Source organism: Chiroxiphia lanceolata, chromosome 2 (assembly GCF_009829145.1).
Source record: "Chiroxiphia lanceolata isolate bChiLan1 chromosome 2, bChiLan1.pri, whole genome shotgun sequence".
Taxonomy (NCBI): domain Eukaryota; kingdom Metazoa; phylum Chordata; class Aves; order Passeriformes; family Pipridae; genus Chiroxiphia; species Chiroxiphia lanceolata.
In genome coordinates this window covers 90840422-90867816 of record NC_045638.1, presented here as the reverse complement: position 1 = coordinate 90867816, position 27395 = coordinate 90840422, and the positions used below count along the sequence as shown (strand labels likewise).

Here is a 27395-nt window from a genome sequence, read left to right as displayed (position 1 = left end):
AACAACATGAAATGAATCAGTGGCACTTTTCACAAACTGCATAGCAAACAATTTCTATTTCCATTACTCTAGTAATTGTTTGTGGGGTGTATACATAAAAGTAAGATTTCTATGTGCCAATAACATCTTACCAATGTAGCATTCAGAAATTCAGTCCAAGGAGGGAAGAAGAGAGAGGAACAATTGAGTGGGAAGAAGACCTAAGAAATTCTGAAGACACATCAGAGACCTCAAATCAGATTGATCTCCAGATGAAAAGATACAGTCATGTAGGTCTTGGGGAATTCAGGGAGTATGTTAAGCCTCTTGCTGAGGCTGGAAAGTGGGAGGTTTCCTCCTTGCCTGCAGGAGGTGTGCACTGGTAGAGGATGTGTCAACAAGTAAAGGAGCTGCTAAAGGAGGTTGGCAGACTTCGGAGCATCAGGGACATAAGAAAGAGACCACCTGGATCTTCTCTGGGAGCCTGAAGATACAAGAGCCTAAATCCCCAGCTGTGCTGAAAGGAGGGGCAGTCAGAGTCTATACTTAGCAGGTTTGGAAGTGTAGACTCCTCTTTTGGTGAAGGCTGGAAACTTGTGACTTCTGGTAACAGGAGGAAGGCTCTTGATCCACCTGCAGGTCTCTACCTACAGAACGGAGTCAGTGACTTCATTGTAGATGAGGGGCAGGAATCTTTGTTCAGAAGACTGTTAGAGTCAGTTGACCCTGAACCATGGAGAAGCACTGGGAGCAAGTGCCAAGCGATAGCAGCAGAAGACTCTCCTGCAAGGTGTGCTGTGACAGGTGTTTTTTTGCCTCAATCCTAACAGTTCAAATGGCTTGAGAAGAAGTGCTCCCACAGGTCCACAGTTGGCTGTGCAGCTGGTGTCAATGATAAATTTTCAGTTTTTATGTCTATTGCACTCTTTGAGGATTGAGGTCTGCTAGGAAGAGACACAATCCACCTGAAAAAAACCAGGCCAAAAGGCATCAGTATTGACTCTTGGGGAGACACCACTAATGACCAGCCTCCAGACTGACTTTGCGTTGATGATCACAACATCTTGAGTGCAACAGTTCAGTCAGTTTTCAGTCCACTGTCCATTTTTCATCCATTTTTAAATGAGGATGTTATGGGCAACAGGGTTGAAAGTCTTGCTAAAATCAAGATAAAAAGCATCGCCCCTCTTCCCTCATCCACAGAGCCCATTATTTCACCATAGAATGATACCAAGTGGTCAATCATCTCCAAATCCATGCTAAATATTCCCAGTCACCTTCTTGTCCTTAATATGTTTGGAAACTGTTTCCATGAGAGTGTGCTCTATCACCTTTCCAGTGCTGATAGACTGATTTTTGCCTGATGCCAAACCATGCTTTATGATGATTAAAAAAACCCTTTTATTCATCTGCAGTTATTGCGCACAGATAGTCTTCTGCCAAGACAAGTAAGTGAGCAACTGATACATGTAACAATCCAGTTCACTAGTGCCTCAGACTGCATGACAGTGAACAGATTCTTTTTACAGCAAAATTAAAAAACTCATTTGTCTACTTGCTTCAACTATGAAATTACAGCAGTAGTATAAGCAAAAGTTCAGCCTTCTAGACCAAAAAAAAAAAAAACATTTTCAGAAAATAAAAGTGTGTACTGAGTGGCCTAAACTTCTCTTGAAAATGGCACTTGGGTCTTGACCTGAGTCCTCTTTATTGATATAGTTTGACTGACACATGCACACCTGAAAGCAAGGGATCAATGGAATTAAATGCATGTACTGCTGCTATCAATGAATCAAAAATCAGCACCTAACAATGGCAACTTAAAACAGTGAGATAGGGGTCGGGGTTATACATTAATATCTTCTGGAAATTTGTCAGATAAATGAGTGAACAGAAGAGTGGTAAGGGAGGACCATATAGCACAGGATTTCTAAGTTCTGCTATGGGCTTCCTGCCTCACTTTGGGCAAAGCTATCAAGACTGCTATCTTACAGTGGTTTATGAAACAATTTCTTTTGTGTTCAAAGAGGAACCTCAGAAGGTCCCTTCGCTGAGGCTCTGGGTTGTGCATGCTTTAGGAGGAGAGGAACGTTTGGATTTCTTTATGATTTCTGTCTATTCCCAAAGCAGAGCTGTGGTTAGATTATGTTCTGGTTGTCAATTGTAAAAGTGAAGCAATAGCAAAATAAAATTGTACAAGGGGCAACATGCTGCTTCTTAATAATTCAATTCTAAGTAGCTATCATTTTACAGTTGCTTTGATGTGTGCACCCCAAAGTATTTGAAAAACCCTTCATGTTGTGTATTAATAATGCTTAAATGACAACAAAGGAATGCTTTCAGCGGCAGTGTTGAATACATCTAAGCACTTCAAATAGTAACACAATGCTTTTATTTCCATCACAGGAAATGTTAAAAGATGAAGTGCGCACATTAACCTATAGAAACTCAATGTATCACAATAAACATGTTTTTAAAGATAAGATTGTCCTTGACGTTGGAAGTGGCACGGGAATCCTCTCCATGTTTGCTGCAAAGGCAGGAGCCAAGAAGGTATATGGGGTAAGAAGACTTTCTCTCATACTTCGAATTTGTTTGTGGATTTTGTCTGAGAATTTGGCTTGGTGATTTACCTTTCCTTACTTGCCTTGGTTTGAAATTCTTCTCTCCAAGCTCTTCTATGGCTTGATTTACAGTGACTTCAGTGGAGTTCTGTTGCACTAGTGTGCCTTTTCCAAACTGAGATGTAATACCTTTTCATCTGTGGAACCTTTGGTGACCTGGTACATAACCTCATATCTTCTTGGCTGAAAAATAATGTTAAAGAGACTCACTCCTACTCAGAGAGGCTAAAGGAACGATCTTGCTTTTTTAAATTTTCAAGGTCTGCAAGTTTGTAGTCTTGGAAACAAATTTCTTTAATACACTTTTCCCTGCATATTACAACTCAGCAAATTATGAAAGAAAGCCTGTGCATGTTTTCTGTGCCAACAATAACGCTTTTCAAAGGCAGAAGGAAATTATTACCTTAAATACATTGAACTTTAGGAGCATGAATGTGCAATTGTCTGAAGAGAAGTCATTAGAGAGAGCACAGATTTGCTTCCTAAGTATTCTGTTATTTGTACTGACTCTAAAATGACAAATATGATTTCTTTTTGCTTTGGACTTCTGTTTGCCCTGCAGACACAATGCAACATAGAAAAGGGGAACTATATCCTATCTCTCTATGTAGTTCTCTTAAAAAAATTGTTTACTAAAACTTAATTGGCTACATCTGTGCATTTGAAGACTGATGTCACTAAGTACCTAAACTGTGTGTCTTTATTACTGGTAATGATACATGAAATGCCAGGGCTCCTGTTCAATTCTCAGGCTTATGTTTTCAAAATCCAATGTTAATTCTGAGTGTCTCATCTGAGTGTTGGACTAGAGCATGGAAGTATAGATAGATGAAAACAAAAGGTGCTGGCAAAAGTTTTGGAGCTTAAGCATGAGATTTTGTGTACAGAACTGGTAGCTAGAATGTATTTTCTTGTAAATAAAATATAGAATTTATTGTCTCAAAGCCTCAAGAAGGAAAACCCCATAGCTTTCTCTGATGCAGAAATGCAAGTCTCATGCAAATATATTGCAGTGCTCCAAAAGTATAAGCATATACAAAATGATGATGCTATGCTCCCACCTTCCTATCTCTCAGATCCCTGGCCATATGGTCTTCCTCCCTCCCTTGTGCTGGCACTGATGCTTATCTGATTCTACAGTGAGCCAGCTCACTGACAGAAAATTCACCGAGTGAAATAAAAGCAAATACTTTTCCACATGTTTGGTGGTGGTGGTGGTTTTTTGTAGTGGTTTGGTTTTTTCTCTGGACTTCTTTACAGTTCAGACTGTACCTCAGGCCTTCAGAAAGCTCAGTGGCTCACCAGTGCCAGCTCACCTATGGACTGTTCAGTACTGAAGCTGGGGGGTGTTCTATCCAGGGAACTCTCTTAGGTGTGAAATCCTCTGCTACAGCCTGCAAATTTAAACTTTCCTGTCACATGAGCTACCTCGCCATGAACCCTGTAACAGAGCGAGCAGAGTGGTATTTGTGTTGAACGAGCAGATATTTCAGAGATCTAGCAGTGGAAATCTTATAGTCAAATTCAGGCTTTATGGTCATATTGGCAAAGAGTGCTGATGGAAACTATGAGTGTTCCATTTAAAAAGCAAACATTTGCCATGAGTTATTACATAGAGCCGAGCTGTTCCAGCTTCTTTTCTAGAGTTAGATGTGATTTTTCAAATAGCACAATGTGGGAACTGTTGACAAATGCAGAGTGTTAGTTTTCTGATTACAGCACCACTAAAATCCATCTCCTCTTTCTCACTCTTTCCTTTCTTCGGGTTCAAATTCATCCACTACCCTGCCTAGTTCCTCTTATTCCCTCTTATTCACTGTTGGAACTTATTCCTTGCCACCACCTAAGCCAACTGCTAGAATCATCTCTGGGTCTTCAAGAGATGTAAATCATAGAATCACTGACTTAAAGCTATATCAAGTTGCCCAAGGATGTCCAGTCCAATTCAGAAGATGTCCAAGGATAGAGATTCTAAATCCTCTCTCAGCACCTATTCCAGGTCTGCAATCAGCCCGAATCTCCCTTGCCACAGCTCGTGATTACTGACTTTTGCCCTGTCACTATGCACTTCAGAGAAGAGTTTGACTTCACCTTCTCTGCAGGCCCTTTTGAGGTAGTTGTAGATAGCTGTCGAATTGGGGTGGTCTGTTCTACAAGCTGAACATAACCAGCCCCCTCATTTTCTCTTCTTTCTTCGTGTGCTCTGAGCCCTAACCATAGTGGAAGGGTAACAATGATGTTCTTCTAACTGGGGAATTGTTGTAAGACATGTAGAAGAGAGGACTGGCATGTAGATGTTGGTGTCTGGGAGGAGTGTGTGGGGGACAGAGAAAGACATTCAAATATCCTTTGAAACCTTGGTTAATCTGCTGCATTTAGTCATACAAAACTCAGGACAATCACTGCAGTAAACTATCTGAATTCTACAGCATTTTCAAATAAACAAAACAGTGCAGGTTAAGAAGGAGTTAAGCAGACACAGGAAGTGAAGGCACATGTTAGATGTTAGCTGATTTGCATAAAAAGGTGCTGATGAGGACACAGCCCAGGGGAAATATGGGAATGTGGTGACTGTTTGAGAAAGAGACCACAGTAAAGTAAAAGAGGAGACATTTGCAGAATCAGATCGAAGACTGAGTAGTAAAATGAATGTAGAAATGAATATACACACATAGAACCAGATACAGCTGAAGAAACTCAACGGTCCATACTGGGACCACTACTATTTAATATCTTCATTAATGACATAGATAGTGGGAATGAGTTCACCCTCAGCAAGTTTGCAGCTGACACAAAAACGCATTGTGCAGTTGATATACTTGAGGGAAAATATGCCACACAGAGGAATCTTGTCAGCCTTGTGGAGTGGGCCCATGTGAACCTCATGAATTTCAACAAGGCCAAGTGCGAGGTCCTTCACTTGAATCAGAGTAATCCCCAATGTCAGTACAGACTGGGTGATGAACTGATTGAGAGCAGCCCTGCAGAAAAGGACTTGGGGATACTGGTGGATGGACAATTGGATGAGAGCTGGCCACGTGCGCTTGCAACCCAAAAAGCTAACCGTGTTCTGGGCTGCGTCGAAAGCTGTGTGCCCAGCAGGCTAAGGGAGGTAATTGTGCCCTTCCACTCCACTCTGGTGAGACCCCACCTGAAGTGCTGCATCCAGCTCTGGGGCCCCCAGCACAAGAAAGATGTGGACCTATTGGACTGGGTCCAGAGGAGGCCACAAAGATGATAAGAGGGGTGGAGCACCTCTCCGGTGAAGTCAGCCTGAGACAGCTGGGGTTGTTCAGCCTGGAGAAGGTTCCTTGCAGTGGTCTTTCAATATATAAAATGAGCTTATAAGAAAGGTGGAGAAAGGCTATTTACCAGAGCCTATAGTGATAGGACAAGAGGCAATGGTTTTAATCTGAAAGAGGGTAGATTTGGATTGGATATAAGGAAGATATTTTTAACATGAGGGTGGTAAGGCACTGGCACAGGTTGCCCAGAGACGTTGTGGATGCCCCATCCCTGGAAGTCTTTAAGGCCAGAGTAGATGGGGCTTTGAGCAATCTGATCTAGTGGAAGGTGTCCCTACCTGTAGAATAGAAGTTGGAGCTAGCTGATCTTTGAAGTCTCTTCCAGCCCAAACCAGTCTGTAATTCTGCGACTGTAAACTGAGGTACAAACTTATTTTATTGGAACACACAGTTTTCATAAAATCCAAATGCTTTGTTAAATAGGACAGATTTGAGCAGATCACTGACTTGAAAGAGAACCTGGAAAAAACCTGAAAACTCTTATTTTTTTTGCTCTTTTTCTTCACCTACAGAATTCAGTGCTTTCTTTTTTTTCTGAAATGAATTACTTTTTAAAATAAAATTCAACTACAGTATAGAATCCAAGTCAAAATGCCAGTGAACAGCTTTAGTTACCCTAAAGGAAGTTTATTTTCTGAAGTATCTATTCCTTCATGAAACATTTAATTGTTAAGTTTTTTTATTATTTTGCTTCTTTGCAAATGAAGCAGATTTTTGGAAACTTGTAGTCATTCATGAAAGAGAACTTCTTATTTCTCTGCATTTTTTTCTTTAGAAAGGTTGGAAAGCCACCTCCAAACACCTACATGCTCATGCTTTATTTAAAAATCATCCAAAATGTGCAGTGGAATTGAAAATGCCAGACAGGTGTGAATACAGACAGGGAAAATCACAGAATCACAGAATATGCTGAGTTGGAAGAGACCCACAAGGATCATCAAGCCCAACTCCTGGCCCGGCACAGGACCATCCATAAGAGTCACACCATGTGTTTGAGGGAAAATGAGTATGTTATAATGGCTGTAACTATAGATGGGGCGTAGAGTCTATACAGTTTACAGTAATGGAAGAAGTTGGATGGAGCAAAAGGATGGTGCTCTCCCCAAGGGATTTCTTCCTTGAACTCTCTGGACTGACACTCAAGTGTCCTTTCTTCAAGACAGTTTTGGTTTATATTCAGACCATTGAGCCAGACATTTTAAGGAGTAGTTTATATCCACAGGCGAGCTAAATAGAATTAATAGTCAGGTTCCCATGGGGACTGGGATTGATATTGTGACTGCTATTATGTCTGTGTCGTATACGATATAAAAATAATAAGGGATTTGTGTGTCCTTCCATCCATTGTCCTGCCATCTGTGAGTACTATCAGAGAGGTCAGGCACAATTTAGCTTTTAGAGATTAAATGGGATTCACTGGATACATAAAACACTTCATTAGAGATAATACAGTTCTATTTGACATTCCCATAGGGGATTTAGAGACACAAGGATTACGCAAAGTAGTATTGGCAGTTTAATGTCAAATTTGGAAAAGGTAAATTAGGAACTGATTCAGTGACTACAAGCAACTCTGGCCTTCGTGATTTTCAAAGGGCACAAAAAACAGATTAATGGAATGTAGTATTTCTCTAAAAGATAGTAAAGGTCATTGCAAACATGGGCTTTTATGCTAGTGCGCAGATTGTACCAAATTTAAGGGCAAATCTAAAACTAGAAGGTACTTTGTAATTATTTTCCTAGTAAAAGCACAGAACTCATCAGAGGAAAAGACATGCAGTTCTGAATGTTTTTGTAAATAGAAAATTTCAGTCATTTCTTATGTGTAAAACGTCCACATTCTTTTGGGATAGCATGCATTGCTAAAGATTATAGAATTTTCATGTAGACAAATAATTGCTTCTTGGTACAGACCAGTATTGGCATAGTTTGAATTTTAACATTATTCACAAAATTTGGATGTATTTTGTTTTAAAATATGTGTGGAAATGTAGCACCATGCTAATTCATTCCCTTCAGCTGAATTTTTGGGGAGAGGAGGCAATATTCTAAAGTAGCAGGAATAAATTAAATAATGCAATTAATAAATCATATAAATTTTGTAGTTAGGACCTCTTCCCCACATTTCAACAGTTTTAAATCTTTTCTGTAGGAACCAGTTCAACTCAAACACAGACTGCAATTTAAATATTAGGATATTATTGGTTATGATTCTCCAGACACAGGTTTGATTTACTTTTTATCAATGGTTACATGTTCTGTAGAGTCTTTGCTGCCTTCAGTAGAAATATTTTATTCACATAGCTGAGATCTTTAACATATTACTCTTCCTCTTGCTTTTCTTTTTTTCTTTTTTTTCCAGATTGAATGCTCAAGTATATCTGACTACTCAGAAAAAATTATCAAGGCCAACCACTTGGACAACAGTAAGGCATATATAAATACATATAAATATATAAAAATACTTTTTTCTTCAGGAAAAAGAGAAGATAACTGTTTTGCTTTCTCTGATTAATTTAGGTTGTGTGGTTTATATATAAATGTTAGTTTTGCAGAATTGACTTACATAAATACAAAACTAAGCACTTCATTCTAGGCACTACAGCAATTCTTCACAGGAATTACTGTTACTTCCACATTTACTTCTAGACTCACAGACAATAGAAGCAAATAGGACTTATCAACAGGCAGTTTGGTTTAGCAAAGCAGACAGAAGATCCCATATTAGTGCTGAACTTGTCAAATTAATTCTGCCATTTGAATTCCACCTTATTGCTTAAATAGAATTCACACACACACACATACACTGACATTCAAATTGAAATAAGGTTCAAAACAAAAAAGTATTCTATAGCAATATACATTTTTCACTAAGATTTCTGACTTTCAACTTTAAAATTACTTTTTTTTTTTCCAAAACATCAGAACACACAAACAAAAATGTCCTGTTCTCAAAATAAAACTATCATAGAAAACTTCTTTTTTTCTTGGAAAAAAAAACCTGATGAAATTTCCAGGAATGTTGAAACTCTAAATTAAAAAAAAAAAAACAAAAAACAAAAACACACAAAAAACCAACCCACCACACTAAAAATACCCCCAACCTACTGAAAATTCTTAGCACAAAATAATCTCTAAGCAGCTCTATTTCATGCCTTCAGTCCTCCTCCAAATCACAGTACACAAGATATCTTTGTAACAGCCTAAAAAATCCATCTTTTTTTAACTGAGGCTGTGAGACAGCTCCTGTTAAAAAGTACTCTTTGTGAAGAGCTTGCCTTTGCTGCAGAACAGGTCAGGTCTGAGCTGGCTGGGCTGTTCCATGTGCCCCCACTTTTAGCTGTGTCTGCACTTATGCTCTTCTCGCAAAGGTAAAGGAATAGATTTCTGTTCTGGTTCTAATTTTTATTGCTGTCACTGGCACTTTCTGACTAACACAGAGCTCTTTGGGAGGAGAATTTTTTGTACAGTATGGATATTCAAGGGGTGTGGTGTGAAACAGCAGTGACATGGGATATAAGAGGACAGCCAGCATGTGCAACTTTTGGTTCAGGAAAAGAAGGAAGTATAGTACAGGACCACAAAATACTCTTCTTCACAGTAGGGATAAGGCACTAAAGCTGTGAGGTGTGAGCTCAGCTTGATTGTCCTGCACCTTCGGTGCACAGCTCGTATATTCCTGGAGTGGCCTTCTATCAGATAGCAACAAAAATAGCATACCACAAATCAATTTGCATTTGGGTTTCCAGCAACAGGAATTGTGTGTGAAGGGACCATTGTCAGAATAAATTAGAAGGTTCCAGTGTGCTCCAGAGGTTGCAGAAGGTATTTAGCTCCACTTCTTTCTCCTGTTTCTACAAGGAACAAGTCATTAAGAAACTGTGGAGGAAGAAGCAGACACCCCTCCCCTTTGTCAGGAGACTTGTCTGGACAGGTTCAGCAGTCTGCATGAGTGCAGTTTGGTCACCAGTATAAGCAATTTACACACCTGAACTAACATTTACACTCTCGCACTTTACACTGACCTGCATTCACTTTCATTTTAATGCAGCCAGGTACCAAGTCAAAGGACGTTGTTGTTCATGGAAATTTTTCTTTTTTTCCCCCTAAATGTTTAGAGATATGTAGACTCAGCAAAAGGGGCTGAACCAAGAGAAAACCCACTGTTTCCAGAACAGATACAATACAGCTGGGGACAGCACAGTCTGTTCCCACATGATGCCTTACGAAGATGTTTCATCAAAGTGAGGGGAGGTGGAAGGAACTTGTGCTGCTGCTGCTTTTACTGTGGCTGTTCTAGGTGTAAACAGAGGGCTTCAAAGTCTGCAGGTGTGTCAGTCTGGCAACTGTCAAGAATGCTAAAATTCACTCCGAAAGAACTGTGACAGTGAAAGTTCCTAGGAGAAATGAGAACTAAAGAGAACTCATGGCTGGAGCTTATAGGCATGCACAGTCTCCAGTATAACAACAGATGAACTGTTGAGTACTGCGAAAGAAAGGAGTTTAAAGAATGGGAAAGAGAACTCTTTTCCAATCAGGTTGCTCTTACCAGCTGATACTCCGTGTTACCAGTCTGAATCAGTGTGTTTCAAGCCTCTTAAGGGGCCAGTCTGGATTATAAATTTACTATGCAAATAAAGTGGTCGCATCTGGTTAGAGTCATACTAGTACTGCACGTATTTGGGAAAGACAAACCTCATTTTTCCTGGGCCAAGTTCTAAAATTCACTCAACCCACACTTCCACTCTTAACCAGCTAATCCAGTTATAGCTAAATTAAATTACCTTCATCTTTCCCAAACTGAATGTTGACCATTTCATCAATAAAAATTGCCATTAATTAAGAGTAATAGAATAATGTTATCAATTAGTAATGGAAAGTAAAATATTCTCTATTCACCTTATTCCTAAATTTCAAGTGTATCTGTTACCTTGTCAAGGAAGAATCCAGAACCATGAGACTTTATGCACTGCAGCAAGCAATATAAATAGCAGAGAAACACACTCTGTAAGGTATTTGTCACAAGCTGAAAATACATCTTTAAATAGGAAATGTATTTTTTAAAAAAGCAGGAATGATTGGTGACTTGTGTCACTTGTCCTAAAACAAAATTATTTGTTACAACTGAACTGAATATGGACCACCATTTAATTTTTCCTTAAGCACTGTATCTGTTCTGGTGTCAAAGAATTCTATCATTAGTCATTGATTTACTTTTGCAGGGCATAACCAGCGTCCTGTAAAGTAGTATACAGTATTGCCAGTAATTTAATGTGCTGTGTTGTAATAGTGTCTCTGAAGATCTGGTATTCTACTATATCAAACTCCTAACAGTCTTTTTAATTGCCTTGAAACTAATTTGGTGATGAAGTACTTGACAACAATGTTTCCCAGCAGTCACTTTGAGTAACTCTGGAAAACTGTGCAAATCTAAAACAGATAGAAGATTTAGATATGAATGAGTCAATCATGAAGCAGAAAGGAATGAAAAATTATTTTTCATGAGAGAACTTTTTGTACAAACTTTCTTGTTTGTGTACTGTCAGGCTAGATATGACTTTCTCAGTTGAGTCAGCTCCCCCTAATTCATGGAAAGAATAAGTCCTAGTTTTCCTCACTGGGAATCCATCATCGTATGTTTGAAAAGCAGATGAGAATTAGATCCTAGTTCAATAATCTGTAATATCTCAGTGGTAGTATCGTGTATGTGCAAACCTGCAGGCATGTTTAAAGGATTCTAGGTGGATTCTTTGCATTACTTGGTCAATGATCTAGAAATCTTCCAAATTTCAAAGGTCATGTAAAATGAGATCATGCAGGTGAGCAGGTAAGGCTGGTTTTTCTGTTTTTTAAATATGGGGGGTTTTTGTTTGGCCTTTGGTTTTTGGATTTGGTTTTGGGGTTTTTTTCCTTTTATACTGATTCTAAAACTTCTGTTTATTATACTTACTGGAAGTAGTTTTAAAATAGTTTAAAATCCATTGAGTCACATGGAGTCACCCCTTATCTACAGGCATTCAAGAAGAGAATCATATTGAAAAGGTCAGCCTGACATTCACCAGTAAGGAACTTATTCAGGTGTTTTATTATGTGAAACATATTTCTTTGGATTCTCTTTTCAGTAATCACAATATTTAAAGGTAAAGTGGAAGAAGTTGAATTACCTGTGGATAAAGTAGACATCATCATCAGCGAGTGGATGGGTTACTGTCTGTTCTATGAGTCAATGTTAAACACAGTCATCTTCGCACGAGACAAGTGGCTGGTAGGTGCTCTGCATGTCATACTTCTCGCTGGAGCAATCATCATTTATTTTCTGACTACAAGCCTTCCCTTTGCTACTGGCACCAGAATAAAATTCAGTTACTTCTCCAAGTGCCATTTCTTGGGCTTTAAGATAAAAACCGGGAATCTCAGTGAAAGAGCTTTGCTTTTGATTAGCTGCTGGCTGGTGAAATTTGTATAGACACTACCTAATGACATTGCTACAGGCTGCAAGAATTGCTGTGATTAAAGCTGGTGTGACAGTCTGAAGGAAAACAATAAAGGCATGCAAGGGGTGCTTGTCTGGTTTTTGTATGTGCAGTTCAAAATGTGATGTCTTTGTCAGGTGAATAGATTACGAGATCCATTTCCCCAAAATTCATCAACAGAAACCTGGAGGGCTAATGTTTCCAGACCGAGCTGCTTTGTACGTGGTAGCAATTGAAGACAGACAGTACAAGGACTTCAAAATTCACTGTGAGTAACACTTTTCTGTGGTTATTTCCCTAAAATACTTGATTTATAAAGGCTTACTGTAATCTCATCATTGGCAAAGGATTGCAAAAGCCAAGAAATCACACTGACCAGGCCAGAATTCCAGTATAAATGTGAACATTAAGAGTACGTTAGTCTGCTGATAAATTCAGGAAACTTGCAGTAACTTAAAGTGCACAAAGGAAAGATGCATTAGTAAATTGATGTAGACTTTGCTTAGAGTTATATTAATACCCCTACCTCTATTTAAAATGTGGATTATAGGAGATTTTAGTTTTTTGGTTCTTTTAATAAATATATAATCTACCATAACAGCCAGGAAAATTGGTAATATTCCTTTGCCATGCAGGTCCTTGTTTTTGTTTTTTAACATAACAAGAACAGAAAAATAATAATATGCAAATTAATTGTAAATGTTACGAAATAACCCTAGAAAAAATTATATCTCCATAATAAGCTCATCAAGGAAAAAAAACCCACAACATGTAATGCTTTTTTTAACTTTTAAAAGCATTTTCTGTGAGAATTTTTAAATTAAAAATAAAGATTAGAAATTTCAATTTTACTTTTATGTTAAAAAGGGTTCTAAATTTTTTTTTATATATATATATACTTCATAGATGCATAAAATTGACTATTGTCTTGCTTTTAAAATGTTGGGAGGATTTCCTTGAAGTATCATGGAATAACTGGTACTGTTAGTGACCTCTACAGGTGACCTAGTCCAGACTCCTGCTCCAAGCAGGCCAGATTTCATAATTAAAGCAAGTCACTCATAGGGCCCTGCCCTGCTGTGAGGAGATGGGGATTCCATAGCTCCTCTGAGTGAAGCACCCTTAGGAGTAAACATGTTTCTAAATATCCAGACCGACTTTTCCTTCCTGAGATTTGCCTTCATTCCCTCATCACCAGAAATGAATCTGACTTTTACTTTTTTTCTGTGGTAGCAGATAGCAAGTAGATACTACAATTAGTTTTGCTGTCCCAGGCTAAGCAAACCCCGTTTTGTTGGACACTCCTTCTGTCTTAGCATGTGGTTCATTTTCATCACTAAAAGATCATCTTCCTGGTTCATGTTCAGCTTGTTGTCCCCAGGTCACACAAGTTTGGATTTATTTGATCATAAGATCATAATAGTTGTGATGAAATGAGTAAGTTTTACATTATTTCAGTTTTCTTTTCCTTTTAAAGTTTTTTGCTTTTATTTATTTTTCAGAGCTGGACAATTTCACTTAAAGGCATTTTCCATTAGGGGACAAAAACCCCCACAAAATTCCTAAGCAGTTACATTAATCAAAGATGCATACAAAAGTTTGCGTTAGTTTAGTGGGTTCGGTCAATCTTTAATAAAAATGCCTAACTCCTTGCCTCTCACCTCCTCTCAGAAGAAAGTTTGGTGTTTCTGTAATCAAATTCAGTACTAATACACAGAACTGTCAATTGGTCACATTTGCTGTTTTGGGTCAAAAGTGAGCCCAGTGCAGCGTGGTGGTGACAAGATGTCTCTGAAGGTGCTAGAGTGAATTGTATCTCCTCCTCAAGCACAGCCTAGATTTTTCTCCTTGGTTACATGATGACCTTGACAGCTAAATTCCTTACAAAATGTACAGATTCAAATGGATGTATGAAGCATCCATTCTGTAAAGTAATCAAGGCCATTTTGGCCTAAAATCCTCTATGTGCTTTTTTCACCTCACGTTTGAACCCTTTCCTTTGTAGACTTTGAGCCTTTTTCTTTTCTGTTCTCAACTCGGGGAGAGGGGGGGTCATAATTAAAAGAAATGTTTCAGGTTCTCTTTTTCTCTTCTAAAATGTTGTTTTCCTTTAAGACACTTTCTTTTCTAATTTCACCTCTAATTTCTCTTTCCCCCTCAATTTACGTACCCTGTATTTTCAGTTATTTCCATCTCACTATCTGTCTGCACCACCACCTTGTCTCTCCTCTATTTTGCTTTTCTGTCATGATGTACATGTAGATTAAAACTTGGATGTCCCAAATATTGAAACACAGCTGTAATTCTACTCCTGTCAGTAATTCACTTGCTGAAACTAAGACTACTTAAATAATCAAAAGAGCATGCAAAGTGCTGATTGCATAGCAATCTATGAAAAAAAAAATATTAACCAGAATGGATAGGAAAGGATAGAGTAACCCTAACAGATATTCCAAAGACTCGGCCTGACATATTATATGATTTTGGGCAACACTCTCAAATGTCTAAACCCACAATAATCATCAACAAATCTCATATAATATGGCTTTGGAGACACCAAAGAACAAAGACCACTTCTTCAAAGATGTACATTCAGGGGTTATTTTGCCACAACTGCATTATCTATAAAATAGCAGTGATGACATAGACAACTGGGACAGAGAGCAAAGAGCTAAAGAGGAAATCTGAAAATTAGGGGATGGTAGAAATTCTTTCAAATGAAAGATGCCTTGAGAAACAAAATATACTTTCTATTATTACTGCTAATCTTGACATATCTCTTTGCATTGACAGGGTGGGAGAATGTGTACGGCTTTGACATGACCTGTATTAGGGATGTTGCCATGAAGGAGCCGTTGGTGGACATAGTAGATCCAAAGCAAGTGGTGACCAATGCCTGTCTAATAAAGGTTTGGTAATTCCAAATATACTTAATTATGAATGTTTACAACTAACTGTAGGATTCTTTGGAGACCTGCTGCTTGTGTTTTACTGCTACCTTTATATGCCTTTATCTAGCTGCAGAAGCCATCATCATAAGAATGCTATCATGCTGAGAAGGAAAGACATGCAATTTTAAATTAGTCAGTACTGGTATGCTGCACATGCTTAATACTGTCATATGAGCTAAGCATGAGCATTGATACCTTGATTTCTTATGGAATACCCAATGTTCCTTGTGACTCCTCTCATCTGGCTACTGCAAGCTGTAACTCAAGACTCTTACAAATTCTACGTATGCAAATACTGGATAAAGAGAGACATAGTATATTTAGATATGGATTTTAATTGCCCTACCTTCTTGTAAATAGAGGTTGGAAATTACTGGTGGAATGTTGCTGAGGAGAAGGTGTAAATGAATTTTGTTTGCAGTAAAAAAGATGGAAGCATCAGTTTCTTGTCTGTCTGATGATACAACTAACTTACTCCAGAATGTGATCAGAATTGAAACCTAATTTATTTGTCTAACTTCCTAGTTCTTAGCCTTATCCAGAATGCTACTGTGTTCTTCCAGCCCCAACATTTCCACTCAGAGGTTAGCTTGTACCCTGTCCTACATATAAGACAGAATGGTCACTAATCCGTTTTCACAAGATCACGTTAAGACTGGAGGAACTGCCTGCAGGAATATTTTAAAGCTCTAAAATTCCTTCCACGTGAAGTAATCCTCCTCATGTGGGACTACTCTCATAAATAAGGCTGTCTGCATCAATAGCAGTGGAAGGATCAGGTCCATGAATCCAAGAGTATGCTCATTTATCCCAAAGAGTCAGTTTTAATTTTTCACTTTCACTTTTTGCCAGTAACAAACACAGCATTAAGCATTCCCATATGTAATAAGGAAAGACATACCTCCAGTCTGCAGAACCTTTACTGAAAGCAGCAGAAAGGAACAGAAGTAGAAACTCTGTGTGACAACGTATGCATGCACAGTCCACCTGCACTGAGGGGAACACAGGATGGTTGTACCTGAAAACAGCCTGAGCCAGAGCAATTTCAAATTGCAATACACACAAAAGAAACAGCTATTTAGAGTGTGTAGAATATGTCCAGAGAGTGAGAGATAAAGGGGTAAAAAGGGGTTGGCTTCTCTGGAATAAAAAGCTGCACACCCTTAAATGAAGTGCACATCCAGCGCTTTATTTAGAAGGTCTTTGAGAGTAATTGGTTTTAAGAAGACAGACAAAAATTTTCAAAGTGTTCCTATTCAGGTTTTATATTTAGTTTTGACATCTTTTGTCCGTACAGTGAATGGTGCTATACCATGTAGTGGCACTGCGAGAGCAAAGCAGGTAATAACTGCGCAGTCAGAAACCACTTTCCATTCCAGAATCTGTCACTCTCACAAACTGATCACTAAAAAACCAGAAAATTGTTAATGAAAGGCATGAAGGAGGGAGGCCTATATTCAAGCTAGCAATATGGAAGCCAGAAAAACAGAGTCTGCATTGTTGGGTGTTTTTTTAATTTCATTTACTTTTGCACATGGTGTAAATATAAAGTATATTTCTTTAATCCTGAAAATATTTGTGAATTCAGAAAATTATATTAGCCTAAGAAAACATTTGAGAATAAACAAAGCCATAATGTTTAATTATTCAAATGTTTTATTACAGCACTTCAAGATGGCACAGTTTGTTCATATTAGATTCACAGAGGGATTTTTAGGGTGTATTCAACCCAAAGCCAGTTAACTTAGGATGCCAACAAGATGAGTCTGGGTTCTCTCTACATTAGTCAGTGGATGGACTAGTCACTAGATGCATTCCTCAGAGACCAGTCAGAGCCCTGTGCTTCTGCAGTTATTTTGATTCCCAATTTAGATGCTCTGAATTGTTCTACAAAATCAGCAAAATAAGACATCAGCCCCTGCATGCTGTGTAACCATGACACTTAGCTAAAATGCTGGAGACTTGAGTAAAATTTCCTGTTTTGTACTCCTCAGAAATTGGATGTAACACAAGTCTTGAATCCTTTAAGGAACTCTAGCCACTAGGCCACAGGTGTACTGGGGGTGGTATGCAGAGAATACAACATGTTCTGTGTTGTGGAAGCCATTTCCTTTTGAATGATCTCTTAAATATATCTCAGGGGCACAAGAATGGGAGTCCTCTGTTTAATTTTCAAGCCAGGGAGGGTAGTGGGATCAAAGCATCTTGAAACCACCAGTCAATAACTGAACTCAGGATAAGTGTACAGGTGTCCTACTGAGGGACTACTGCTTTCAGTAATATTGCCAAAAAAAGGAAAAGTTTGTTTCAAACTCAGTAAAACAGTTGTGTTTCCTTGTCTGATCCCCTTGTACTTTGGAAAAATACAAATGTGTTTGGGTTGACTGAAAACTTTTTCTGCCTGTTAATTCTGATTTGGTGTCAGCACCAGAGACTAAAATAACAATAAATCAATTGTTCACACCTGTAGAAAAATCTGCAATGAAAGAGTGGCAAAAACTGACAAAACCAAACAAGAACAAAGGACATGCCACATCCAGTTTGTAATAAAAAACACTGTTAAGCTTTCCTGAATATCCTTCCCTATCTAGACACAGAACTAAAAAAAAATAAAAAAAAAAAATCTGTTTGTGTTCTTTCCAAGTACAGATTACAGCTCCTGCAGACACCACTTTAAGATTACACAGTTTAATGCTACTTAAGTCACAAACTGCCTTCCTTGCACAAAAAAAATTATGCAACATTCTTGTTTATCAAAGCCTGTCTGGGAAGGGGATCAGAAAAGAGGTGCTGTGGCACTCTAGAACCAACCTTAATTCTGATTCACATGAAGAAATGGGACAGGTAGCAAGTCAGTATTTTTTCCATGAGTAAACCTGATTGAAAGCTGTTTCTCCCATTAGAAGAGAGCTGCCTTCATCCAGGGTGATACCACTCAAACAAGAAATAGCAGCTGGCAACACAGCATCTCAACCTCACTGTTGATTCTAAATGATACATCATCTGCTCAGTCCTAAAGCGATTTGTGCCACAGGACAGTCTAAGAACCATTCTTTATGAAGTGAATGTCAAAACTGGACGTCTCTCTGTGCAACAGGGACATGTACCATGGGATGCCTCATGGTCTTTCATGCAGTGTCCACCATGGTCTGAACCCCCTTACTCAGCTGATAATTCTGACACTTTTACTGCTGCTTAGCTTAAAATATTTTATTTTTGTAGTGTGATAATAAAGAGCTGTATTTTGATCACATTCCTGCGTAACTATGCCCATTTTGTTGTTGTTGTTGTTGTTGTTGAAATCTGAATGAAATCTGGTAAATCATGACTCTTCCATTTATTTTATGCAATGATAGTATTTGTCCCCTGTACAGTTAGCTGCAATAAGCAGTGCCATTGAATATAAGAATATATAAGTAGCCAGACTACAATTCAAAGAGATCACCAAAACTGGACTCATCCATTCTCAAAATTATATTAACTAATAAAAAAACCCACATATTTGTCTCATACCTTGCATAGTAAAAAAGGCATGTTTCTGTCCTTAAAAAAAAAAAACTGTGAAAGTGACCAACATTTTAGGTAGCCCACCTGTTCAGTATTTTTGATAAATTTCTACTAACTTCTCTAATAAAAATATTTCCTCGTTCTTTTGATTCCACTTTACCCTGCAGAGCCAACACAGCTCAGAGAGAGGGAGCTAGTTCCCTATTATGTGCCTCACCATTAGACTTAAGTCACAATTTCCCCACAGTGATACCACTAAAAAGACACCAAAAATTACAGAAATCTGCAGCTATCACCCACCAGGCCAGTCTAGCTTGTCAAAGCTTGCAGTCTGCTGTGGAACTCTGCCAGGAGACCTCAGAAGTTCTTATTCCCACTATGCTTTTTTCTTACCTTCTTTTAAGGGCAAAAACCCCAAAACATTTTAAGGCTATCACAGTTTTAAATGACCAGTTATATGCATGGGTCACTTGTAAACACTAGTGCCTCAGGGTGTCATCGTAATGTAGTACAATAATTTTCATTATGTTTAAGTTGTTCTTGAGCAATGCTAACCAGACAGGACTAAAAAAACCCCTCCAATGGGCAGTCTAGACTCTGTCCTCCATTTTTGCAGGATGGATCTGAAAAAATGATGGTGAGATCAGAGATAGGATTCCTGGCATAGGCTGGTAGAGAAAATTTGGATTTCTACCTACAAAACTTTTCTTTCTCTGTATGCATGAGCAATGAGGGTATCAGAATGAGCAATGAGGATATCAGAAAGTGCACTGATTTCCCACAGTATTAGAACACAATTAGTAGTATTGCAGACTTATTATCCTCCTTATCATGACTACAAGTTCTGGAAACAACCCAGATAAAAGCAATACCAAAAGCCGGGAAAATCAGATCCATCTGGCAAACACAAGTTTAAGCCTTGAACAGGGAGATTTAAATATTGATGGAAATAAGCAATCTTAAAGACTACATCATTGCTTCCAACTACTGCAATCCAGCTGTAGCACTAGTTACATAATTTGCTTCTGTCTTGTTCAAGAGTAAGGTCCCTGTGGACTGTCCAATTGGAATCAGTTATCTGACAAAGGACTAGAAAGCATTACCATTAGAAAGCAGGACCCTCTCACACCTCAAATGTTTCAATTGCTTGACATGGTCAAATCACTTTCCCTTTCAGAGATGCACAAACAAATAAAAAGTTTATTTTTATTAAAAACCCAACTCTGCCAACATCTTTCCTCAATGCTGACAGTCTTTGATAACAAAAGGTCTTTGAACTGGGACCTATATTTTCATTTCAGCATCCATCATGCCTGCATTTCTCAAGGCAGATTTTTACCTGGATTTCCTCCAGCTCCTACAGCCCCTCCCTGCCATTCCCAAGAACACACAGTCTTCCATGAGTGGCCTCTCTTGCCACACTCTGTCAGCTTAGTCACATAACTGGATCGTTTGCTATTTTTTTGATATATTCAAGTGTACCATTGATTTCTTACAGTATTAAAGGGCTGCAAGTTGTCTTTGTGGCTGATAATTAAATAAAATGCTAAAGTACATAACTGAACACTTACCTGAGAGTCACAGACTTCTGCATGTAAATGTCTTTTTCTTTCTCCTCAAAACAGGAAGTAGATATTTATACAGTGAAGACTGAAGAATTGGCATTTACTTCTGCATTCTGCCTCCAAATTCAACGTAATGATTACATTCATGCCTTGGTCACCTATTTTAATATTGAATTTACAAAGTGCCACAAGAAGATGGGATTTTCTACAGGTAATCTGTATTTCTTTTAATTTCATTTCTGTTGCTATCAGTCTATCAGTTCTGCTGTTCAGATGGCACAGAAAGGTTTAATGTACCACCAAGTTTGAATTTCAGTGATAAAAATAACTGTCATTCTGGGGGAGGTGAGCAGGATTGGGAAAGGGCAATTGCTTACAAGGATTCTATAGAAACAGAGGCTGAATTTCACAATGGCTACCAAGCTTAGGGTTCAGTGGGAATTATGACCTAGGAGTTTATGCCCCTCACCAGTTATATCCAAATCCCATGTCAAGTTTTCAGATTAGACAGGGAATTATCGGCTCAGTGAGAGATAGCAGCTCTGCATCCTGGTTTTCCCTAAATCCAAAACTCAACAAAGCTCTTGCTTGTCTCAGAGTCTAGAACAAAATCATCATTTTTTCCAAGTACACACTGCTTAGGTAAATCATCTCTAACAATGTGAAACTCTAACTTACCTCGATGAGCAGATATTTAAAGGAATAACCCCATTCCTTTAAGGCATCATTTAACTGACTGAATAAACCACAGTGTTGCAAGAAATGCAAAAACCTCATCCTGTATTAGCCTGACCACATACAGGAGGTTGAAGGAAGTGTTTCTCTGCCTCTATTTAGTACATGATGATAAGGTAGGTGCAGAAGCAGTTACTCCATAAAAAAGTCATTTGGCCATCTGTTGCTGAAGGTCACCACCATCTGGAAGACTGATTTAGATTCTCAGCTGGTGTCTGTTGGCAAAGTTCTACTGAATTCAGTAAAATACACCAGTTTGTAGGACATGATGAAGTGCCACTTGATTGATATGTAGTTTTTTAATTATGAAGAAAATAAGTATGTGATTTGGAGTGGACTTGAAGACCTGTGCCTATATTACACACACACGCACACTCTTCATGGGGCATAAGTTTCCAGTTATGTCAGGCTTTTCTAAGGAACATAGCTCTGCATAAGGGTATATGTGTGTGTACAAGGTAGCAGTTACAATTTAAAATATAAATTCAATTTAGTTTTGGTCTAACACATTTTCACTTAAAAGTTTTACAGAGGCATGTCCAAATAGTAAACAGAGCCTGGATCTGAACTCCTACAAGAAGATTGCTCCATTTAAATACTGCAATTAGTAGTCATTAAAACTGTCTGGACACATAGAGAGAAATTATCTGGTAAAATACTTTTCCTTTGGAAGATACCAGTTTGCCAGCACAGTTTCTGAGGAAAAGTTTGTTTATGTTAGTCTTCTGATACTAGAATTTTTTGGGGAAAAAAAAAAAGCTAAAAAATCCTGTCCTGACAGTTTTTTGAAAATGCAACAGTGTTTCCCCAGTCACAAAAAATTTCAAACTCCAAATATTTTTTTTAAATATTGATGTTGAAATGAAATAAGATCATTATTTTATTGCACAGTGTTACTATATTATTAGTATGATACAATACAATTGCCTCATGTGACTGGGGATACAAATAGAAGAAAAATAAATTTATCAGAGGATTTTTTTTTGCCAGGTCAGGAAGCCTTTGAACTTGTTTAGCTATTCTTAGCTTCCTAGATGCTCCTGACTGCAAGAATGCTAGAAGCACTAAGTAACCAATATAATTTCATTAGGCACTGCTCAAAGATTTGAATTTAAATTGGGGGAAAAAAAGTAAATTAACAGCCTGAAATAGCAGAGGAGTGTCAAAGTGATTCTGCTAAGCAAGACTAGAAATTAATTCCATCTCTGGCAGATTGCCCACAGTATATGCCTTTTAAAAATCCAAAGCCAGATCAAGGTGCAAGTACCCTTTCACCATCTCTATCCTCCTGGAAACTATAAAATCTGCTGTTCTAGGATCATGAGCGAAAGGTTTCATCTGTGGCATTGTAAATAATAGTTTTTGATGATTTTGTGTAATTATTTTTTGAACTAATTTAGACTTCTGACATTCAAAGCACTTAGTGGTAAAGATTTCCCCAATCTGAACATGTGGGGGTTGAAAGGAAAGCATCAAAAAGTGCCTGTCTTGCTCTGTAACCCCCTTTGTGGAATCCTTCTTGTTGGGTGTGATTCACATCTGACATTCCAGTAAAAATTAGAAGACAACCCACTGACAGCCATAGAATTAATTGTGCTGTTGTAAAGTATATTTACTAGTATACTACATAAGTTAAAGCATTCTATGAGAAGAAAGGTTTTTTCCAACAGTTTCCAAGTCTTAATTGGATTTGCAAGACATGTAAGAAATTTTGATAAGTAATACCCATATATATATTTTTAGCACCTGATGCTCCTTATACTCACTGGAAGCAAACTGTCTTCTACTTAGAGGACTATTTAACTGTGAGACGAGGAGAAGAAATCTATGGGACTATATCCATGAAACCAAATGCAAAAAATGTGGTAAGTCAGCATCCCTGATTCTAATTCCAGCTCTATAATCTCACAAACTCACAAACTATAATCAACAGTAAAGAAAATGCATATGAGTAATACAGTGAGAATGCTAAAGGCATTCATGTTTATTAGTAAAAGCTCTAGTCACAGCTTCACTAAAGCTGCCAACCACAATGAGAAAGCAGTGGTAATATTACAGAAGTCAGCCTGCAAACAAGCTAGCATGGAGAGAAAGGATTCAAATACATCACCAAATCAGGTGTCCTCTGTCATCTGCTTTATTCATATTTTGTGATGCAAGTAGGCAAAGGTCCCTTCATAATGTCACTTAAATCAGTGGTAAGATCCCTTCTGCCAACATAGGATGATCAAGAGCAAGCACTTCAGTTCCACATCTATTGTCATTGAGTGATCTCCCACTCAGTGCCCACAAACTCTCCAGTACAAAATCAAGTGACACATTTCATTTGGATGTCTGTGTGAACTCACTGATCAAATCTACTTAACTCACTAATCTAGTGATAGGGTTGTTTAAAAATTGTGGCTTTCCATAGACAATGCAGTGTTTTATTCAAGACTAAAGCATGATGGATTTCACACTACAATGACTGGTGGAAACTTCCTCAGTTTCTCTGCTATGGGCTGAATCCCTCTCTGTCAGTTATTCAGTACTTCTTTTAACTTGTGAGGAGACTATGAGACACGCAGCTGCAGCAGTTGTAATTATTGAACTATTGCATTTGTTGACTGCAGCAAATCTTAGCATTTGTCTTCCTTTTTTGTGTTACTTTTCCATTTTTGTACCAAACACAGCTTGGATATGGTTTTCATAGTAGTGAAATATTGTACAGGAGAAGAAATAAACATAAAATAAATTTGGCATTAAAACAAACGCATTCACCCCTGAAGCTACTGCTTGCTGTGAAAGAGAGGAAAATAGTCTGTTTCCTACCTTTATATTGTCCTTGGGGGACTGGAAAATTTTCTTTTGCACTAAGCATATCAATTTTCTTTGAGGGAAATGAATAAAATATCTCAAATTTGTTTGCACAGCAGTAGGCACCTGAATGCAGATTTACATGCTAAAATTAATGTGTTCTTGATAGTTGTCATAAAACAGAGAGACCACCTTGGTTCAAAAGGAAAGATGAAGGCTTTCAGAAGCTTGTAGAGTCAGAGCTTCCTTTTGTAGGGCTATGTTGTGTCTCTTTCCTAAAACCATGTCATTATAAGATAAAGAATGACTAAGGGCTTCTCTACAATGGGAAGTTTACTAGATCTATTCTGGAATAACCCCTAGCGTGAAAGCTCTTTAGCCTAGATAAGGAGCATCTCAATGGGGAATACCCTTCAGAAATTTTTATACAATATGTATGATAATAGCACTTCAAAAACTTCCTAGTAGTAACCGGGACATTAAATCAGCCTCAAGAAGAATACAGAAATATGACCTAAGCATAGATTGTATGGTGAATGCTATTACACATCCTACACTCTGCTTTTTCAGTGTTAGCAAAGTTTAAAACAAAAAGAAGTTAGAAATCACTGTTGGTATCTTGAATCTGCAGGTCTTTTCAACTCAAACAATGATAACTGAATTGATACACTAAACTTATGGTGTTACTTACATGTTACATTTAAATCTTTTTACAGCGTGACCTGGATTTCACAGTAGACTTGGATTTTAAAGGACAGCTATGTGAAATGTCAGTATCTAATGACTACAAAATGCGTTAGCAGGAAACCTTGCAGAAAGATGAAAAGGAGAATTTTATCAAGTCTTGAACTGCTGAGCTTCAAGCTAAGAACAACTGTTCACAAGATTATTTTATTACCTACTAGAATGTTTACTCTGATGGAGAGTGGTAACCTGATCTTTCTTGCAGATAGTACAGGGGGGCTGGGATCCCACTGTGAATGTACAGTATACAGAACTGTAGCTTTTGTCAAACATAGGAAAAATTAAGCAACAGTCTTGAGTGTTCTGGTTAACTGCAGGATGGCAGAAGATACATATACAAATTGTATTACTTACTGTGAATTTCTGGTTCTTCCAAGCTTTGCATGTTGATTAGGGCAGTTTTCTCACTATGAAAGACTACTACAGCACATTACTGTGACAGTATTACTGGACTTATATTCAATATAAATGAATATATATATATATATTGTACATGAGAAAAAAATAATTTCATAATAGGAATTTGTTTTGTGATTATTTAATTCTCATTATGCAGTTATGGAAAGATAATGATGTTACCTCTGGCACTACTCTAGGCAGTGATATATTCCATTAACTGTCCATCCAATGTTATAGCTTTGGTAAATACTTCATGCAAAGTGTACATAAGAGCTGGGCATTTACAGGAAGTTCAACAACTATATTTTTGAATGTCCACTGGAAAATGTGGACCATTAGTTTTGAAATTCACCTTCACAACTGGATGTCTGTCAGAGCTTTAAAAAACATTTGCTTTTTATCCTTGAAGATATTCTGTGGTGAGTTTTTATAGTTGGATTTTGCATGAGACCTGAAATCAGACACCTAGTATTTAAATGTGATGAATGCAAAGTCTCTGAAATGGTGGATAATTCATGTTTTTTAGCCATGCCATATTTCAGTTCTTTGCAAGATTCTTAATACAAAATAATTAAAAAAAATAGGAATTAGTGTTTCCTTTTGGTGATGTTTTAGATAAGTTTTAAATTGCAAATACTATTCTCAAGAGTGCAGTGATTTGCAGGAACAGATTAATGTCTTTAAAAATTGTCAATGGCTTCTGATAATACTAAGATGTCTGTAGCTTCCTCATCCCCTTAAGCCCCTTATTTTTCTTACAAAATCTCCCGATCATTATTAAAACATTAAGTGCTTACAATTCCGTATATGTATGTATCAGATCTTTTTACTATATGAATGTAGACCATTTAATCACATGTAATTCATCAACAACTGCGTCATCAGTCCTATCTACCCATTTTCCAGTCTGTCTGGCATTAGGCACTAAACCGCTCTATCATGTATTGGATAAGATTGACTAGTTTTTTGCCTAAAAATCTTTTTAATCACCTGCAAATAAAGCATACTTGAAGATGTATTTTGCCAGTATTTGTCAACTTCTCATGCTTTCGAAACCTACATCTATTGATTTTCCCTTCACAGAAACTGTACAGTGCCTCCATTTTCTTATGGTCTAAAGATTACGGTCTAGGGATTGTATCACATGGTATCTATGTAGAATGAAATTAAACTGTATTTCAGCAGTAAAAGATGCTTTTTGCAATGTAGTTCATCCCTGTTGTTTTAAAGCACTTTTCTTTCATTTTTTTTAAATGAGGATGAACAAGTTTCCTCACAAAAACACTAGGATTTTATCTGTCAAATAATGCTGTCATTTTCAGGGAATCAGTTCGGCTACTCTTTCAGTAATGGACCGGGAAAAAACCCTCTACAAGTCCCTTTCTAGTCACACTTCTGTGATTCTAAGACTTAAAGGTAAAGAATTTTACCAGATTTTTTTCTCAGGCCCCTCCATTCATATAAAGATACTCAAATGTTTCCATCTTCTCTTTTACCACTAATCACTGAGCTGACTATTACTGAAAGAAGAAAGACTCTTGCTTCATTTGCCTGAATTATACTTTGACAGCACTTCAAATCATCTACTTCTATTGCCCACTGCACAAATCTTTAATAAATTTAATATTAAAAAAATAACAAAGAAGAAAAAAAATCCACACCTTGTTTAAAACAAAAATAAGAACATTTTAAAAAATTCCCTAGGGTCTTTACAGAGAATATGCCATTTTTGCCTGACAGACAGCACTGGTCAAGAAGCAGAAAAAAAACTTGATCAGGACAGCTCATTAACCAATTTGAGAGGCATTCAAGCAGTGTTGAATATTGACTGCCCTTTCTGCCTCATCTTTCAACTACTGACAGTGTGGTGAAGATTTCTCTTCAACAGTGGCCAGTGGCCACCTTGCCTTAGTACTTAAAGTGCCCATTCACTTCAGCATTGCAAGATTAAGCCCTGGCTCATACTGTTAATGGCACAGTTCTGGGATGGTAATCAGACCTCAGGCACACTCAGTCCTGGAAAATTGGCTTGTGCTTTTCTTCATTTCAAAAACATATCACGTATTTCTCCATCACAAAAAGAACTGAGAGTACCTACTGCAGTGTGGCTGAGTGTTTTTAAAATCAAAGTGATCAAAAAGCAAATTCAGGCTTCCAAGGCCATTATAGGTGTTACCTACCACAAAGGTTTTGAAAGCACCAATAAGTTCATTATCAACATTAGTGAAATAGGTATGCAAAAACTTACAGACTGTTAGGTTTTGCTCAGCAATCCAGCAAGTACCTGCCACAGAGTCTGAGCCTAATTTTCTCAAGG

The 27395-nt window shown here is 37.8% G+C and overlaps 1 protein-coding gene across 3 annotated transcripts in view; it reads left to right on the top strand.

Annotated features, from left to right (window-relative positions):
• The window catches only part of PRMT8 (protein arginine methyltransferase 8), a 57508-nt gene extending 31241 nt beyond the window's left edge, over positions 1–26267 (top strand). For all 3 annotated transcript variants that reach the window (XM_032678831.1, XM_032678830.1, XM_032678832.1), the window contains exons 4-11: positions 2386–2541; positions 8271–8334; positions 12031–12173; positions 12562–12649; positions 15175–15290; positions 20465–20615; positions 22883–23004; positions 24652–26267. In XM_032678831.1, coding sequence (XP_032534722.1) covers positions 2386–2541; positions 8271–8334; positions 12031–12173; positions 12562–12649; positions 15175–15290; positions 20465–20615; positions 22883–23004; positions 24652–24735 — 924 coding nt within the window. In that variant the 3' untranslated portion in view covers positions 24736–26267. The remainder of the gene's footprint in view (positions 1–2385; positions 2542–8270; positions 8335–12030; positions 12174–12561; positions 12650–15174; positions 15291–20464; positions 20616–22882; positions 23005–24651) is intronic.
• Positions 26268–27395: the final 1128 nt, after the last annotated feature.